Below are 17514 nucleotides of genomic sequence, written 5' to 3'. Positions count from 1 at the left end.
CCTTTTCTGCATTTACTGAGATAATCATAGGATTTTTTCCTTCACTTTGTTAATGTGGTGTATCACATTTATTGATTTACATATGTTGAACCATCCTTGCATCCCAGGGATAAATTTTACTTGATCATGGTGTATGAGCCTTTTAATGTGCTGTTGAATTTGGTTTGCTAGTATCTTGTTGAGGATTTTTGCATCTTTGTTCATCAGGGATATTGACTTGTAATTTTCTTTTCTTGTAGTGTCCTTATAGGCTTGGTGTCAGGATGATTCTGGCCTTGTAGAATAAGTTTGGAAGTGTTCCCTCCTCTTCAATTTTTTGGAAGAGTTTGAGAAACACTGGTGTTAATTTTTCCTTAACTGTTTGAATACTGATTCAGTCTCCTTATTCAGATTTTCTGTTTCTTCAGATTGAGTCTTGGTAAGTTATATGTTTCTAGGAATTTGTCCATTTCTTCTAGGTACTCCAACCTGCATTTAATATTATATTGTTATTACTTTCCAGTATTAGGGGATAGTGGTGTGAAAATGGCTTTCATGTCAGATCTGTGTTGAAATCCCAGCTTTACCACTTAGAGTGTCCATAGTCTTGGGTAGCGTTTCATCTCTGAACTTGTGTCTTCATCCCTGTCATGGGGATACTGCTTTTAACCACACTGGGCTGAGTGAGGATTAGACATCATAGGAAAGCCCTTGGCACATAACCCAGTTCTTGGTAAGTGCTGAAAACAGGGAGTTGTGATGCTGTTGTGATTGTTTAAAATATTCTTCAAAAACATGTTTTTAATGGCATTGTATTATCAAGTGAAATGCTATACAAAAGTGGAAAAAAAAACAGTAAAGGAATATAAAGTTTGTATGGAAAAAAATCACTGTTATAAGGTTACAATTGAAACATTTTCCCCCCAAAACCTAGAAAATAGACATTGTGGTGGACTACGTGAAGATAAAAATCAATTAACAGGCTTCCATTTTTGCTACACAGCATCTAAATGCGGGATAAATTAGAACAAACATACTTTCAAAATTTAAACTTATTGAAGTATAATATACATGCTAAAGAAAATACTCATTGTAAGCATACAGCTCAATGAATTTCCACTGTGTAAGAGTACTTGTGCAACCAGCAACAATGTTACCAAGCATTTCCAGAAGCTCCTAAAGGCCGCATCCCCCAAGTGACTGGGAAGTCTCTCCCTACCGAGAATAACCAACCACCATCCTGACCTCTATCGCCTTAGCGTATTTCCCCCGACGTTTGAATTTGAATTTGTTATACCTATGGGGAATATGGCTTGTTTTGCTTAGTGTTATGTCTGTGAGATCCATCCACCTTGCGTGGGGCAGGAATTTTTTCATTTTCCTTCACTGTCCCTCTGTAGCCCTTCTCATCTGTGGATTTTGCCGGGGTATTAAGCCCTGATGTCCAAAGTGATCCATCATATGTAGCTGAATTAATTTCTGTCCTGTGAGTCTAGGATGGTAGTAGCCTTGTCACACTTTCGGGAGAACTGAGAAGATGCCCGCTCAAATCATGTTCCGTGGAGGTTCATCTCTCGTAGAGTCCCAGGAAAGACTGGGAGCTTTAGCTTTTCTGGTTTTTGTGGTCTAGCAGCTCTCCAGTGTCTTCTAGCAGATGACTTCTGGAAGATAACAGTTAAGTTATCTTATCTGGCTTTTTTTTTTTTCTCCCTGGGAGTGCTGGTTTGCTGCAAGCTCCTCCATCCCACCTGGAAATGGAAGGAAGTCTAGCAAATGCATAGCTGGGCTCCTAGAAAGGGGAGGGAAAGTCCCAGGGCCAGATCAAGGGGAGAGGGAGAGAAGGAGCTGAAACCCCAGTGGCAAAATAACACAAGCCAGGGCTGCCCCAAGGTGTAGAAATCTGGACCCAGAGCCTTGGATTTTGAGCAGCTGGTGAGGGAGGGCAGGAGCCAAAGCCCTAGACGCAGGCCAGTAGGGCCGCTGGGACTGTGTCCCTCTCCTCGGCTCACAACAGCAGACTCTCAACAGCTCTGTTCCTCGAATGAAGGAGTGGGCTAGGAAATAGAACCCTCCTAACGGCAGTGGGAGGAGTCCGTTTGATTTTTCTGCTGAAGATCTGGTCCTTAGCCTCTCATCATAGGCGTTTGGTGTTTGCAATTACACTACCTCTGAAGTCCAGGAGCTCCAAGTCTAGAAATAAAAAATTACCCCTCACACAAAGAAACAAATTGCTAGGAAAGTCAGCAGAGATGACCAAGAACAGAATTAGGGGTTTCAGAGCTCCTCAGTGTGTTGTAAGATGGCTCTATTTAAAATGAAAGAAATAACTGATAGAGTTTTAAAATATGAGCAAGAAACAAACACTATCATTAATGACTATGCAGATTTGAGGAAGAACCAAATCCGAGTTTTAGAAAAGTACTTAGCCTAATGCCTTTGCATTTAGGAGCTACTTAATAACTGTGAACATTTGGGCAAATAATTCTCAATATAAAACTCATGACTTTACACAATGTGAAGCGTCTTTGTGGAACCTCAACTTTAGAAGTACTCACTAATACCATTGTTCCGTTGGCCCTAAAATTTGTTGACTGAGTTGACATTGGAATCACCATTTTGAGATAGTTTCAAGTAATGTTCAGCTATTCCTGTTGTCCTGCAGTGGGAGGAGCCGGTTACACCAAAACGCCTAAGAAGGTTCATATGAATGAGTGTATTCTTGGAGCAGCTTTGGCCTCTTCTCCCTCCCTCCATGCCCCCCTCCCCCGCCTCCATGTTTTGAGTGCCTACTGGATGCCAGGCCTTGTACTTGAAGGAAGCATGGGAGGATGACTGTTCCTCCTTTCCTGGAATCCACATTCCACAGGCCATCGAGTCTGCCCCCGGGACCCTTACAGATACACTGGAATGAATCGAATCTATTGTGTGTTTCCTTCTGCAAAATTGTTGCTATATTATGAGTTTCTGATGAGTCTTCTTCAGCTTTGGGAGCAAGAAAAGGCCCCACAGCTGTCTATATTACTGAATATATAGAAACATTGGTTAGGTAGCAGGGACCTAGATAACCATAGTTTTCCAAGCAAATGAATAGGTTAACTCATCAAGTTAACTTCTCCATGTTACTAATTCCACCACCGCAAATCCTTTCAGGACGATGTGAGGCATAAGGTTCATCTGAACACCTTTGGATTCTTCAGGAACGGGTACATGATGGTGAATGTCAGTAGCCTTTCCGTGAATGAGCCTGAAGGAGCCACAGACAAGGACGCAACGGTAAGTGCCTTTCCAGGAGATCTTTTCTGTTGCTTAGGTGAAAGCTTCATCCCATACTTAAATATGAAGTATCAGAATGTAGAGAAAATTAAACTTGTGAGCGAGCGTCAGATGGTTTTATTCTTTTTTTTTTTTTTTTGAGGTACGCGGGCCTCTCACTGTTGTGGCCTCTCCCATTGCGGAGCACAGGCTCCGGATGCGCAGGCTCAGCGGCCATGGCTCACGGGCCCAGCCGCTCCGTGGCATGTGGGATCTTCCCGGACCGGGGCACAAACCCGTGTCCCCTGCATCGGCAGGCGGACTCTCAACCACTGTGCCACCAGGGAAGCCCAATGGTTTTATTCTTAACAGTTAAGCTGTAATAATAATAATAATTTTTTTTTTTTTTTTTCTTTGCTGTACACGGGCCTTTTACTGTTGTGGCCTCTCCCGTTGCAGAGCACAGGCTCCGGACGCGCAGGCCCAGCGGCCATGGCTCACGGGCCCAGCCGCTCCACGGCATGTGGGATCTTCCCAGACCGGGCACGATCCCGCGTCCCTTGCATCGGCAGGCAGACTCCCAACCACTGCGCCACCAGGGAAGCCCAAATTGTAATTCTTGAATAATTTTAGTAACAACTGATCATTCTTACAAAATGAATGCTAAGAAAACCAAGAGGTGGCCAGGCCAAAAGAGTCACCTTTCTGCTCTTGGAGTAATGAAGGTAAGGGCGCCGGGCATCATGTGGTTATTTACTTCCATTGTTTTTACCTCCTCTTAGATTGGATTCAGCCTAGACCGCACAAAGAATGATGGATTTTCTTCTTACCTGGTGAGTATCAAATGCTTGACCTGATCCCTCCCTTCACTTGAACCCAAGACACTGCGTGGAAACACCCTGCTTCCGTCAGTGCTGTTTTCTTGAGGTGGTAGTGGCTTTGACTTGCAGGCATCTCTGAGCACCCACAGTTGTGTTATTTGAACGGAGTCTGGGCCACTTATTTGCTTTGTTCCTGAAAACGTTTTGTTCTTACTCTAGTGTGAATGAATAAGGTGGTGTGTAATTGGGTCTTCCTTTCTCAGGATGAAGATGTGAATTACTGTATTTTAAAGAAACAGTCTGCCTCTGTCACCCTTCTAATCCTAGACATCTCCAGAAGTGAGTAAGTAATTCTACTAATCCTTCAGTTCAATCCTAGAGTAAAGTTAGGGGGAATTTGGTAGTTAAGTTACCATTTATTGTCTGCCACATGCCAAATATTTTGCTGAGTGCCGGAGATTAAAAACAAGATGAGGAAGACAGAGGTCCAGTCCTGGAGGAGCTTCTAGATGGGTGAGGGAGCAAATGATCACAGCAAACTAGAGAAGTAGTGGAGCAGAGAGACTGAGGATTGCAGAAGAGAAGGGAAGGCTTCAGAGAAGTGTTGGTGCGACCGCCCTTCTCATGAATAGACTTTACAGATGAATAGGAGAGGGAAGAGCATTTTAGGCAAAGGGAACGTGATATACAAAGGCAGAATGGTGTGAAATAGCATGGTGTGTTCAGTGAAGTGAGGTCATTGTCCGCATCCAGCTAAGAGGAAGAGAGGAAGGCTCCGCCCCGTTCAGTGCTAGACATGCTCCCCTTGGTACGAGTGATGGTGCCAGCTGAGGCTGCGTGTCCGCCCAGGCATGGAAACTTGCTTGTTCCTCCTCAGGCGGGATGGGGCAAACAAAATTGCGGTCTGGTAAGCAGGGAGGAGGGAGGAAATGCATATTAGGTGGGCTACTAATAGTGATCACTGCCCCTCGCATGCTCCCCAAGGCTTCACTTTAACATCTTACTGGGTTTTTGTTTTCGTTTTTTTTTACCTCTTGTTCCTTTTCCCTTGTACACCAATTTGTTGAACACATTGCACATACTTAGGGGGGAATGTGTACCTCAGAATTGTATGGTTGCTATGAACTTAAGCTTTAGAGTGAGACTGCCCAGGTCCTTGCCCAGCTGCTCACTAGCTTACTACTCTTGGGCAGGTTCTTTAACCTTTCTGAGCTTTCATTTCAACATCTGTAAAATGCGGATAATAGAATCTACATCATAGGACATCATGGGACTGCATGAGATGATGGATTTAGAGCTGGAAACAACACCTAACTTATAACACTTACTGGCCATAAGCATTACCTTGAACTCTTTTTCTTCTGTCTTGTTTGAATATAGAGTGCGAATAAAATCTCCACCAGAAGCTGGTACCCAGTTACCAAAGATCATCTTCAGCAAGGATGAGAAAGTCCTTGGTCAGAGCCAGGAGCCTGGTGTTAACGCTGTTTCAGCAGGCAGCCAGACTCAGAAAAAACAAGGTAAACTGTGAGGTAGAAGCTAGCATTTTCTTCACTATCCTGATTTGTAGATTCTTTTTTGTTCCTAAGTAAAAACAAATATGATCTTAGCATTATTTTATTTTTGAGGTGATATAAAAATATGTAACAAAGAAAAATGTGGAAAAGGTGGGAGAAGAAATGTCATTTCTCCTTACTCCCTGTGTTAGAATTTTAGTAATTTATATTTCCTTCTAAACTTGTTTCCTAAGTCTAGAATATTTGATTTTTAAAACTCATACATGTTTATAATTTTATAAGCATCCCTGTTCACTCAACTTTAAGTTATTTCATACTTATTAGATATCTCATTCAATGGATACTGTAATTTGCTCAGCCTTTCCCCTTAAAGAGACATATTTCTACCTTGATGCTATTATATTAAAACATTGCTACATCAGACATTGTTATTTGTAGATTTTTTTTCATATGTAGAACTTTCTTTAGGATGGGTTCCCAGAATTGGAATCTCTGGTTCAAAGGATATGAATACTTTTGAGAATATTGATACATATTTTCATTCCTCTCCATATGAGTTGTGTGAATTTATACTCCTGTTGGGAAATATATAAGAATAGTGCCCACGTCACCATGTCCTAGACAATACTGGGTTTTTGGTTTTGTTTTGTTTTTTAAATTCTAAAGTGAAAGGCAAAAAGGTATTCTTGATTTTGAAGTCACTTTAAAAAAAAAATTAATTAATTTATTTATTTTTGGCTGTGTTGGGTCTTCGTTTCTGTGCGAGGGCTTTCTCTAGTTGTGGCAAGCGGGGGCCATTCTTCATCGTGGTGCGCAGGCCTCTCACTGTCTCTGCCTCTCTTGTTGAGGAGCACAGGCTCCAGACGCGCAGGCTCAGCAGTTGTGACTCACGGGCCTAGTTGCTCTGCGGCACGTGGGATCCTCCCGGACCAGGGCTCGATCCCGTGTGCCCTGCATTGTCAGACGGACTCTCAACCACTGTGCCACCAAGGAAGCCCTGAAGTCACTCGTATTACTGAGGCTGCTCTTTTCCTCCATATGTTGATTAACCAATTTATATTTATCACCTCTTTCATTAACCGTTAGGTTTATCTAATAATTTATATGAGTGCTTTAAAGATAACTATTTATTGTATTATTTATGTGTCTTTTTCTCAGTTTGTCAAAATTCTAACCCAGGTTAAAAGATGTGCAGAAATGTTACATTTGTGTGATGAGGTAGTTTCACGTATGTTCACCATCTCCTCCTTGTCCAGGTTCCTCAGGCTCACATAACCATTCCCTAGGCAGAAAATCTTCTTTTCCTTCTTTTTATTCTGAAACTCTCTCCCTTCCTGCAGGGAGTTTGAGATGCTGTCTTCCTCACGAAGAGGGTCTTAAGTAAAAATAAGACACAGATGCCCTCTCTTTTCATTGAAAGAAGTCATTAGCAATTTCTACACTCCTTGATGTGGAAATAAAAATAGTATGCTTTATGCTAATATTATTTCCTATTTTTCCGTGTATATAAATAAATCTCATATATTATATATATGTATTTTAAACAATGATCTGTTTTCAAATGTAATTACTTAGAAGATAAGGAAGTCATTCCACGTGGTATCTCTGACAGTAACATGCACTAGGTTATTTAGAGATGATTTCCCTCGTCTGTACTGAGTATTATCATTTATTAGATTGCATTTATAATAGAACAGGTTGCCATTTGCGGCTTCTACAGCTCAGGAGTGTTTGGGGTTCTAAGCAGATGGCATTTCACTAGATGGCACGTGGCCTCACCGTTTTGATTGTTTGAATTATTTGATATTAGATGAGCTAGAGTCTCATAAAATGATACTGTAATATACATATGAGCTGAATCATGCAATAATAGCTCTTAAATGGTTCTGCTTCTAGACAGTGCAAAGTCTGAAAGAAGTACAGTGGATTCAAAGGTAAGAAATAACCTGACTTATGCTCTCAGCTTTCCTGGGTGTATATGTATGTCTGTGTATGTGTGTGCGTATAGGAATGTATATACATATGTATATATGTACACACACAGGTGCGCACACATACATCTGCATGCCTGATCTACAGGGGGTTGCCTTCTGTTTGGGGAGATAACTTAGGCACTCGGAAACAATTTCAAAGTAAGACTGAGTGCTGAGCTATACAGCACTTACATGATAGAGGCTCAGATAGTGAGAGGAGAGGGAAGTGGGCTCTCGGAGAGCCCTCTGGAGGGAGGCGTCACCAGGGCTTGAAGTTTGGTAGATTGTTTGGGGAAGAAGAGAACGAAGGAGATGAAGACCATCATGAGCAAAGACCGGAAGTGGAGATGAGCGTGACAGGTGCTGGGCACTGGCCTATTGGAAGTAAAAGGTACCTGTTTGGGAGCAGAGAGAGGTGTCTTAGATAACAGAGGGCTGGAAAATTGAAGGCATCGATGCACAGAAAACAGGAAGTCATCATGTGTTCTTGATAAGGATGGAATGTGATACAGAAGGTGTTAAGGGAAGGTCATAGTTCTGAAGGAATGTGTAGGGAGAGGGAGACAGTGAAATTAGAGGGACCAGGAGGAATACTGTTGTGATAATACAGGTTTAGGGTGATGAGGATCTGAACTAGCGCAGAGCTTTGGAATCAGTCTGGGAGGTCATTTGGGGGTGGTGGGAGGGTAGGAGAAGAGGTAGATTTTTTTCCCCCCCCAGAGGTGTAGGAAGTAGAAATAGCAGAAGGAAAAATGGGAAAGTTTTGGTTTGGGATATCTTGATTTTTCAGTGATGGGACATCCAAATGGCGGTATTTTGTTTTGTTTATTTTAACAGCTTTATTGAAGTATAATTGATATTTAATAAACTGCACATATTTAAAGTGACAATTTGATAAGTTTTGGCTTGTGTGTACACCTGTGAAACCACCACCACAACAAGAGAGTGAACCTGTCCATCACCCCAGAGGTTTCTCCTGTCCCTTTGTCACCCTCCTGTCCCTAAGTAACAACTGATCCGTAACTATAGATACGTTTTACAGAAGCTGCTATAAATGAATTATGCAGTACCTACTCTTTTTTGTCTTCTTTCATTTAGCATAATTATTTTAGGTTTGCCCGTGTTGTTCCATGGATCAGTAGTTCCTTCTTCTTGTTACTTACCTTTAGTCCGTTGTACCGGTGGCAGTATGTAGATCATTTGAAGTCGGGGATGGAGCCCAGGTGCCGTGCCAGGGTGTGACCTGGGTTGGCATCCGTTGTCTAGCTGAAGCTTTAAGACTAGAGAGGTGGTCACTAGTGAATAGGGGGTATTGAAGAGACAAGAGGTAGATGAGAAAAGGAAATGGGTAAAAGAATTACCATTCTCTGTGGAAGGTGATTTCATACATCTTGAAAAAATGGTGAATTTCTTTTTCAGTGAGCTTTTGAAGAAAGCTTGGGTTTAAGAAAAGCATGTTTTGGAGTTTTAGAATTTTTATTTTTATTAGCATGCTTTTTCCACCAGTCTCATTCTAAAATAGGTTGTTACTGTCTTTTTTAGGCAACAGGAGAGAAATCCTTTTCTGTTCGTAATAATGATGGGGCAGTTTCATTTCAGGTATGTATTCTCTTTCAGTCAAGCTTCGTAGAATTTATCTCTACCATGTAGAAGGGGGAATTTTTATAGAAAATTTGAATTTAGGAGTAGTAATTTAGGTATGCTACGTGTCAGTCACTTGAATACAGTAGCTCTCTCCATAACCTACAAGGTGGGTATTGTTAGCCACCACTTATCAAATCGTAAATCTCTGAGAGAGAATAACTCAGAGTGTGTCCAGTGTGAGTGAGGAGGCCCGGATTCCAACCCAGTTCTCCCTGGCTGTCCCCACACCTCTGCCTCTCCAGTCCCATGCTGCCTCCCATTCAGAGTGTGTCAGAAACACAGACTTCTGTACCTGAAAGGACCATTGTGATCTTTTAGGGTGATGTTGTCATTTCAGAGATGAGTTCACTGAGCCTTAGAGGCCTGAGTGACCTGCTTCGCTGTCACCCTTGTTAACTGCGCACGGGTGTTTACGGCAGCATCGCAGCCCGTGTGTGGGGTCCGGCGGAGGACACTGGACTGGACCTCAGAGCCCATGTGCTAGCTGGTGACCTCGGACAGCTCAGTCAGCTTCTGAACCTCGCTCTTGAATGATCTGAACATGGAAAATGAGGGCGCGTGTCTCACAGGGTTGTTAGGTGTATCATTCTTCAAAAGTAAAAGTGCTTTGTAAAGCACTATACAAATAATCTTTTATCATTAATTTGTAAGAATCACTGTCTCTTTTCTAACCAGGTTTCATTAATTGAGGTGTAACTTGCTTAGAGGGAAATGCCCAGGTCTTACGTGTATGGTTCAATCAGTTCTGACACCTGCGTGCACCCACATAACCCACTCTCAAGCTTCTCTGTATTTTCACCATCTCCGAAAGTCCCTCACCCCTGCGTCTGCTCTTCTGATTTCTTTCACCATGGATTCTTTCGCCTATCTAACGATTTTTATATGTTCTTTCAAGTTCAATGGCCGTCGGTATTAACAGCTAATAACTGAGAGCTTTTGGGGCGCTCATCTGCTCTGAATCCTCGGCAGCTTCCCATCTGTCTCAGAGTAAAAGCCCGAATCCTTCCACGTGGCCTGCAAGCCTGCGTGGTCCAGCTGCTGTCAACTTTCTGACCTCAGCTCCTGTTTCCTCCCCAGCCCCTGCTTATTACTCGCTTCCAGCTACACAGGCCACCTTGCTGCTCCTAGAAAAGGTCAGGCCTTGGGCTCTGCTCTAGCTGTACCTGCTGGAGGAACATTCATCCCTCAGAATCTGTGTGATCAATTTCTTCCTCCTTCAAGTCTTTGCTCAAATGTCACCTTCTCAACAAAGTTTACTCCAATCGCCCTGTTTTAAACACAGCACCCCCCGCCCCGCCCCGGGCTCTGTTTTTTCCCTTAGTGCTTCTTTCCAACGTACGGTATACCTGTACTTATTATTGTATTTATTATCTGTCTCTCCCTTTAGAAGGTAGCCATAAGGGCAGGGATTTCTATCTGCTTTATTGCTGCTGTATATGAAATTGCTCGTCTTGGGCCTGGCCCATAACAGGCTGCCCATCTGTCATTACGGAGATGAATGAGTGAGTCACACATCGTGCTGAGTACTTATGTGTCATCATTATCTCAGTTCATCCTCCCAACAGTCTGTGAATTAGGTACTGTTATTATTCTCCTTTTACAGATGAGGAAACTGAGGGTCAGAGAGGTTAAGTAACTTGCCCAAGGGGAGGGTTCAAACCCAGGTTTGTCTGACTCCAAGGCCCATGTGTTTAATCACTTTGCTTTACTACCTTCTTAAGAAAATACAAGAGGTACTTTTCTGTCTTCTTTCCTTCACTTTAAAATGTTTGTTAATAAAATAAGCATTTTGAATGTTTCTTTTTTAAGTCACAAAAGGAAAGCATTTATAGGATACACATTTGTCAGTTACTAGTACTTTGTGTCAAGGTGAGTACTGAGGGGAAAGCAGCATTCGTGGTGATTCAGAACATTGCCTCAAGCAGCCAGTGCATAGGGTTCTTGGGATGCATAGAACAGGCGGCACACAGAATGGGTAGCTCGCTTTCTCTCTGGCCTCCCCCCTCCTTGTAAAGAAGCCAGCAGATGGCTCGTTAGTGTTCTGCTACCCAGTGTCCTCCCGGTTTTGGGCAGCACAGTCACTCCGAGCTTTTCTGCTCCATCCACAGAGGAGGTCTGATAGTCTGTCTACCTAGAGCTGGAAAGGGACTGTCAGGGCTTACCTCAACCCTAACGTTTTCATTTTTGCTTTATTTTGTTTTCTTTTTTTTCCTTCAAGTGTCAGGTCTCTACTCTGATCCACCATGATGGTTCTATTGATTTTTTTAAAAAATATTTTTTAGAAATTTCATGAGAGTCTTACTTTTGTAATTAAAATTACATGTTTAGAAAAGTTTTCTTTTTGTGGCTACCTTGGGTGGACAAGAATACATGCTCTCACTTTACAGTGATGAGTTTGGGACATGGTTTTTCGGTAATAATTTCAGCTTGAATAATTCTTGGTCTTTTCTTTTCGTCTTCTTGTCAGATGTCTCTTTTTTCCCCCCATTCTTTTAAATTTTAAGGTATAGTACCTATAGAAGAGTGTATAGTACTTATGTTGAGTACAAGTAATTATAAATAATCACCTTTGTAACCATCACTTGGGACAAGAACTAGAACAGTGCCAACACCCCAGAACCCCCTTGTGGCCCTCATGCTCTTCTCAACTCTAGATAGGGGTATCGTGAAAGATGTTATCGTAACCATTTCCTCACTTTTCTTCATAGTTTACCACCTATATATGTAACCCTAAACAGTATATTTTAGGCTTTGAGTAAAATGTTCTCTGGAATTGATTAAGGTGTCACATTCTGTGATCTTTTTATATATATACATTTTAAAATTTACATTAAACTTCATTTGAATACATGAAATAATGTTGAAAACAAAGAAAAATGTCTAAATGTAGAAATTGTAGCCTCTGTTACTATTGTTTAAAATCATATGGGTAAATTTTGATGAGGGAATACTGGTCCTTTAACTTTTCAAGTATCAGATGAACCTCCTTTCTTTCTCAGAAGTATTTTTTACCAAAGAGCAAAACAACAATATGTTGGCTTGAAAACTAGAAAACTGTATCTTAGGTTAGCTCTGCAGACTTCTGCAAAAACCCATCACTGATGGATAAATATGTGATAAAGCAAGTGTAGTAAACTGTTAATTGTAGAATCTAGGTAGTGGGTACATAGGTATTCACTGTATAATTCTGTTAACCTTTCTGTTAGCTTGAAAATTGTTATAACAAAATATTAGGAGGGTATCATAGAATAAGAAGACATCTATTTAAACTCTGCTCTGGGACAGTTTGATTAATCTAAGTAAGCAGTCTGTTTTCTTCTGCTCATGGTATTCACGATTTATTTCTAAGATTTAAAAATTTAGCCGAGGATTTGGGTACGCTTAAATTTTTTTCTTCTTCACTTTCAGTTTTTCTTTAACATCAGCACTGAAGACCAAGAAGGCCTCTACAGTCTTTATTTTCATAAATGCCCTGGAAGTGAAATACGGTCTAATGACAAGTTTTCATTCAGCCTCGATGTGAGTACCATACAGAAACTCACATGTGGGTGTTGTCAGCCGTGTAAAATGGGAGACAGTTATTTCTTCATGAGAGTAGTCTTAAGAACACTTAAGCCAGAGTAAGAGAAACATGTGGCCAAAATAACATTTATGCCAGTGGGCAGGATACTTCAGCAGAGGGTTCATAAATAAGAAAATATAAAGCGATTTAGGATGTGTTTACACTTTCAGCCTATGCATTAAGAATGTGGGTGTTATCTGCTGGTACTCACTTTCTTGAACTTCCGTGAAACAGCTAAGATTCCAGATTGCTGAATATGGGATGATCTGTTTCTGAAAAGTAAAAATTAATGTCATGTTGGTTTCAGATTGAGATCACAGAGAAGAATCCTGACAGCTACCTCTCAGCGGGAGAAATTCCTCTCCCCAAATTATACATTTCTATGGCCTTTTTCTTTTTGCTCTCTGGGACCATCTGGATTCACATCCTTCGAAAACGACGGTAAATTATCACCTCCTTGAGCCCTTTATCCACGAGTGTTTGGGGATTTATATAATTTCACCTTTTCCTGTTTTCTGAACCTGGAGCACTTGGCACTAGCAATCCTGTTCTCTTCAAAGGGCATCTTCCCCAAAACAAAGGGAGACCGTGCAGGAGCCTTGCCGCCTGGGAGGCCTTTGCATGCCTTGGTGTTTGTTCACTTCCCATTGCTTTGTTTAAAAAGCAAATCCAAATATTTCAATAATATACAAGCAAAATAAAATGTATAAGCAAAGCGTTTCCATAGCGAGGACACTAGAGTCCAGGACTCAGAGTGAACACATTGGTCCCATTCAGGGGCTCTTTGTTCTTAAGAGACAAGTGACGACAGCCCAGTGCCTGGTGGGAGCATGGAGTTGCTGCTGAGCACCGAAGGCCCCTGCCCAGAGCCTGGGCGGGGTACATACCGACCTCCAGAGGATCGTCACTTGAGAAAACCTCTGCAAAGCCCACCTGCCTGACTCTTGGCCTTTCTTCTGAAATCCCTGAGGCTTTAACTTCCTGGTCTCTTGGTACTTGAGGGCAGCAGCAGCATATGTGTGGAGCTCGTGTTTGTGTCCATCCCCCAAAATGGAAAACAGGATACTAATTTTCAGTTAAAAAATAGTGTGAAGTGTTTGTTATAGTATAAGGCCCACAAACTGTGTAAATGATGGTATGTGAATACGGTATTATAATATGGATTTAAATTCAGACAATAATCGAGCACCCCCAAGTACCAGACACCTCTTTCTCTGGAGCAGTGGGACACATTGAGATCTCTTTAACCTCTGGTGGCCAGATTGCCTTCTAGTGGACGTGTTCAGCTCGGGTACTGGGCTCTGCTGGATGTGGTTGCTGGTTCCTGTTTGTTGTAAATCTTGTACATCCACTGGATGGAACTGTGTCTTGTTTACTTGTGAAGAACCCTGCATAATCATGTTTGGACTGGAGATCAGGCAGCCATTAATAAGAAAAAAAGAATCCTACAAATTCAGGCCATAAGAGGTGTTTGGGGGGTGGCGTTTGGTTTGTTTTTTTAAAGAAAGTTTTGCTTTTGCCGTTATTAGAAAAGTAAGAACTAGGGGTCGGAGACCTGATTTCAGGTGTAAATGCTGTGACTCTTAACTGCCTGTGTGCCTTCCTTCAATCTAAGCCTCTTTCTCCTCGGCTACAGAACTGGGACAGTCATAACTGCCCTGCCTTCCCCTCAGTCTTAGATCCTTAGTTTTCTTATGTGATTCCCCCTGAAATGATGTGTACGAGAGTGTTTTGCAGATCAGGGTGCCGTGCAAAGATGAGGGGCATACAAAATAGTTTAGCCAGATGTTCAGTGGTATTTTAATTTCCCTTTATTTAGCGATGCAACAGTCACTGTCACTGGTTCACTTATGTAAACTCATGGCAGCAGTTTGAAATCTGTGTTTAAACGCGGCTGACCTACTTTGTACAGCGTATTTTACACTCCTTGTGGAAGTATAGTGTGTGTACAGAAGCGTGCCATTTCAGCCCCCTGCCCCATCCCCGTGTTTTTCCTGGAGGCTCACAGCCAGCCACGTGAGTCACGTCACAGATGTGACTCCAGGGCTGCCAGCGCATTTCAGAGACTTGTAGCCCCTTAGTGCTGGAGGGAACTGAGAGATTTTTTTGCCTCGTCTTATTGAGGCCTTGAGGGGGGGAAGTGAGAGACATGGCTAGCATCCCCCGACAGAGCTGGCCCTGGGACCCAGACTGGCTTGCTGTGCCTTTGTGGCTCTGTCGTAGGCCCCAGAGCACGGGGAAGTGGGAGGGGCACGCGGGCAGCTGATCGGTTTGGTACCTGCTCTCTGCCCAGCCAGGCACTGGATGTCACGGCTCCTTGAGGCCACTGTTGGCCCATTTTCAGCAGAGGTTTCTGAGGCCTAGAGAGATGAAGGTCGTCAGGGTGGACCCCGCATGTGAGCCAGGTCGGTGTGGCTCCAGTGCCCGAGACCTTTCCCTCATTCACGTAACGGCCCAGCCATGAGTGCTGCAACTTGGACCGCGAGCCTTGGTGGCCGGGGCGTGTGGTGAGCACAGCCCTGGACGGTTCTGCACTCTGGGTAAGTCTCATTACTATTCAGGAGGGACAGACTCTCTGGCCTTGACTTCCCTTTCGACCTTCACGTAGGTAGGCACTGGAGCAGGAAAGTACCAGGGAGGAAACCAGTTATCCGGAAACTGGGTGTGCTGCGTCAGCGCGCCACACGCCCTCCTTATCCTTCTGTGCACGCCCTCTCCTGTTTTACTTCCTGTCCCCTCTCCCGTTCCTTCCCCGCACGGCCAGCCACTCGGATGCGTTGAGTGTGTGTTTTGGGGATATTCATGTATTCTTGTAAACAAATAATGTTTATTGGTATTGCATATATATATATTTTTTATTATTATTTTATTTTTTATTTTTTCGGTACGCGGGCCTCTCACTGTTGTGGTCTCTCCCATTGTGGAGCACAGGCTCTGGACGCGCAGGCTCAGCGGCCATGGCTCACAGGCCTAGCCGCTCCACAGCATGTGGGATCTTCCCGGACCGGGGCACGAACCCGTGTCCCCTGCATCGGCAGGCAGACTCTCAACCACTGCGCCACCAGGGAAGCCCGCATATATTTTTTTAAATAAATTTTTTTTTTTGCGGTACGCGGGCCTCTCACTGTTGTGGCCTCTCCCGTTGCGGAGCACAGGCTCCGGACACGCAGGCTCAGCGGCCATGGCTCATGGGCCCAGCCACTCCGCGGCATGTGGGATCTTCCCAGACCAGGGCACGAACCCGTGTCCCCTGCATCGGCAGGCGGACTCTCAACCACTGCGCCACCAGGGAAGCCCTAAATAAATTTATTATTTTATTTATTTATTATTTTTGGCTGTGTTGGGTCTTCACTGCAGCACGTGAGTTTTCTCTAGTTGCAGCGAGCAGGGGCTACTCTTTGTTGCGGTGCGCGGGCTTCTCATTGCGGTGGCTTCTCTCGTTGTAGAGCACAGGCTCTAGGCGCGTGGGCTTTAGTAGTTGTGGTGCATAGGCTTCAGTAATTGTGGCTCGCGGGCTCTAGAGCACAGGCTCAGTAGTTGTGGCACACGGGCTTAGTTGCTCCGCAGCATGTGGGATCTTCCAGGACCAGGGCTCGAACCCGTGTCCCCTGCATTGGCAGGCGGATTCTTAACCACTGTGCCACCAGGGAAGCCCTGCATGTATTTTTAATTTATATAAACTGTTCCATCTGTAGGTATTGTTTTTGTACATTCTTCACTCAGAATATCCTCTTTAAGATCTAGTCACGTGGCTGCGTGCACGTCCAGTTCATTACTGTTCAGCCACAGTGAGCGTCCATGTCATCCACAGTGCGCGTCCCCATTCCACCCACCCACCCCCACCCCCTTAATGGTGGACCCCTAGGTTGTCTTCATTTCCCTGCTTCCCCGTGCTGTCATGATCCACCCTCCCTCCTGTCCCCGGAGGGGTCTGCAGCCTCTGAAGTACATCCTCGGAAGGAGGTGCCCTGGGTGTCGGGGAGCTCTCCGTTAATTTCGCTAAGTGCCGCCGGTTGCCCGCCAGGATGCGTGCCTGTGCCGGCTTGTGCTCCTACTACACGTGTGCCGACACTGGCACCTTATGTTTTGCCAGTGTGACGGGTATAAACTGGTGCCTCATTTTCTTCTGCATTTCTCTGAATATCAGTGATGTGAATTATCTTTGCAGAGACATGTTAACCTTCTGGGTTTTCCCTCTGTGACTGCCTGTATTTGCATCTTTTTCTGTGGGATTTTCTGTGTTTTTCTTGTTGCTTTGCATAAATTCCTCACACATTCGGATCTCAATCCCTTGTATGTCTTAGACATTGCAAATTTCTTCTCCCAGTTGAATTGTTGAGTAACAATCTTTCATACTAATGGAGTCACAGCTATCTAATTTTAGTCTTTGGGGCAGTGCTCCTTGGAACTTAAGAGGCCCATTCCTACTCCAAGATTACAAAATGTGTATTTTATGCTTAGCAGCAGACTCCACCTGGGTTATAAGTAAGTGTGAAGCAGAGATCCAGCTTTCCTTATTTCTTATATAGGTTTGAGCTAATTTTTTCCCAAGGTCAGTCATTAAGCAGGCTGTTCTTTTCCCACTGACTTGGTATCCCCTTAACTATCAAGCTTCTGTACACACACGAATCTATTTATAAGCCTTCTAGTCTATTCTGTTGGTTTACCTGTCTGATGCGACACCCGTTTCCCGTTTTTTACGGCTGTGGCTTTGCAGAATGTCTTGATATCCGAAAGTGGGAGTCCCCACTGTAGCACTTACTCAA

General features: G+C 43.6%; 1 protein-coding gene across 2 annotated transcripts in view; it reads left to right on the top strand.

Annotated features, from left to right (window-relative positions):
- The window catches only part of GPR107 (G protein-coupled receptor 107), a 70286-nt gene that overhangs the window by 13078 nt on the left and 39694 nt on the right, over positions 1-17514 (top strand). For both annotated transcript variants that reach the window (XM_082610193.1, XM_082610192.1), the window contains exons 2-9: positions 3130-3252; positions 4014-4064; positions 4316-4395; positions 5433-5572; positions 7466-7503; positions 9085-9141; positions 12595-12705; positions 13056-13189. In XM_082610193.1, coding sequence (XP_082466319.1) covers positions 3130-3252; positions 4014-4064; positions 4316-4395; positions 5433-5572; positions 7466-7503; positions 9085-9141; positions 12595-12705; positions 13056-13189 — 734 coding nt within the window. The remainder of the gene's footprint in view (positions 1-3129; positions 3253-4013; positions 4065-4315; positions 4396-5432; positions 5573-7465; positions 7504-9084; positions 9142-12594; positions 12706-13055; positions 13190-17514) is intronic.

Source organism: Mesoplodon mirus (assembly GCF_964341445.2).
Source record: "Mesoplodon mirus genome assembly, chromosome: 1".
Lineage (NCBI taxonomy): Eukaryota > Metazoa > Chordata > Mammalia > Artiodactyla > Ziphiidae > Mesoplodon > Mesoplodon mirus.
Note: the sequence above shows the minus strand (reverse complement) of the source record. Positions and strands in the feature narration are given on the sequence as shown.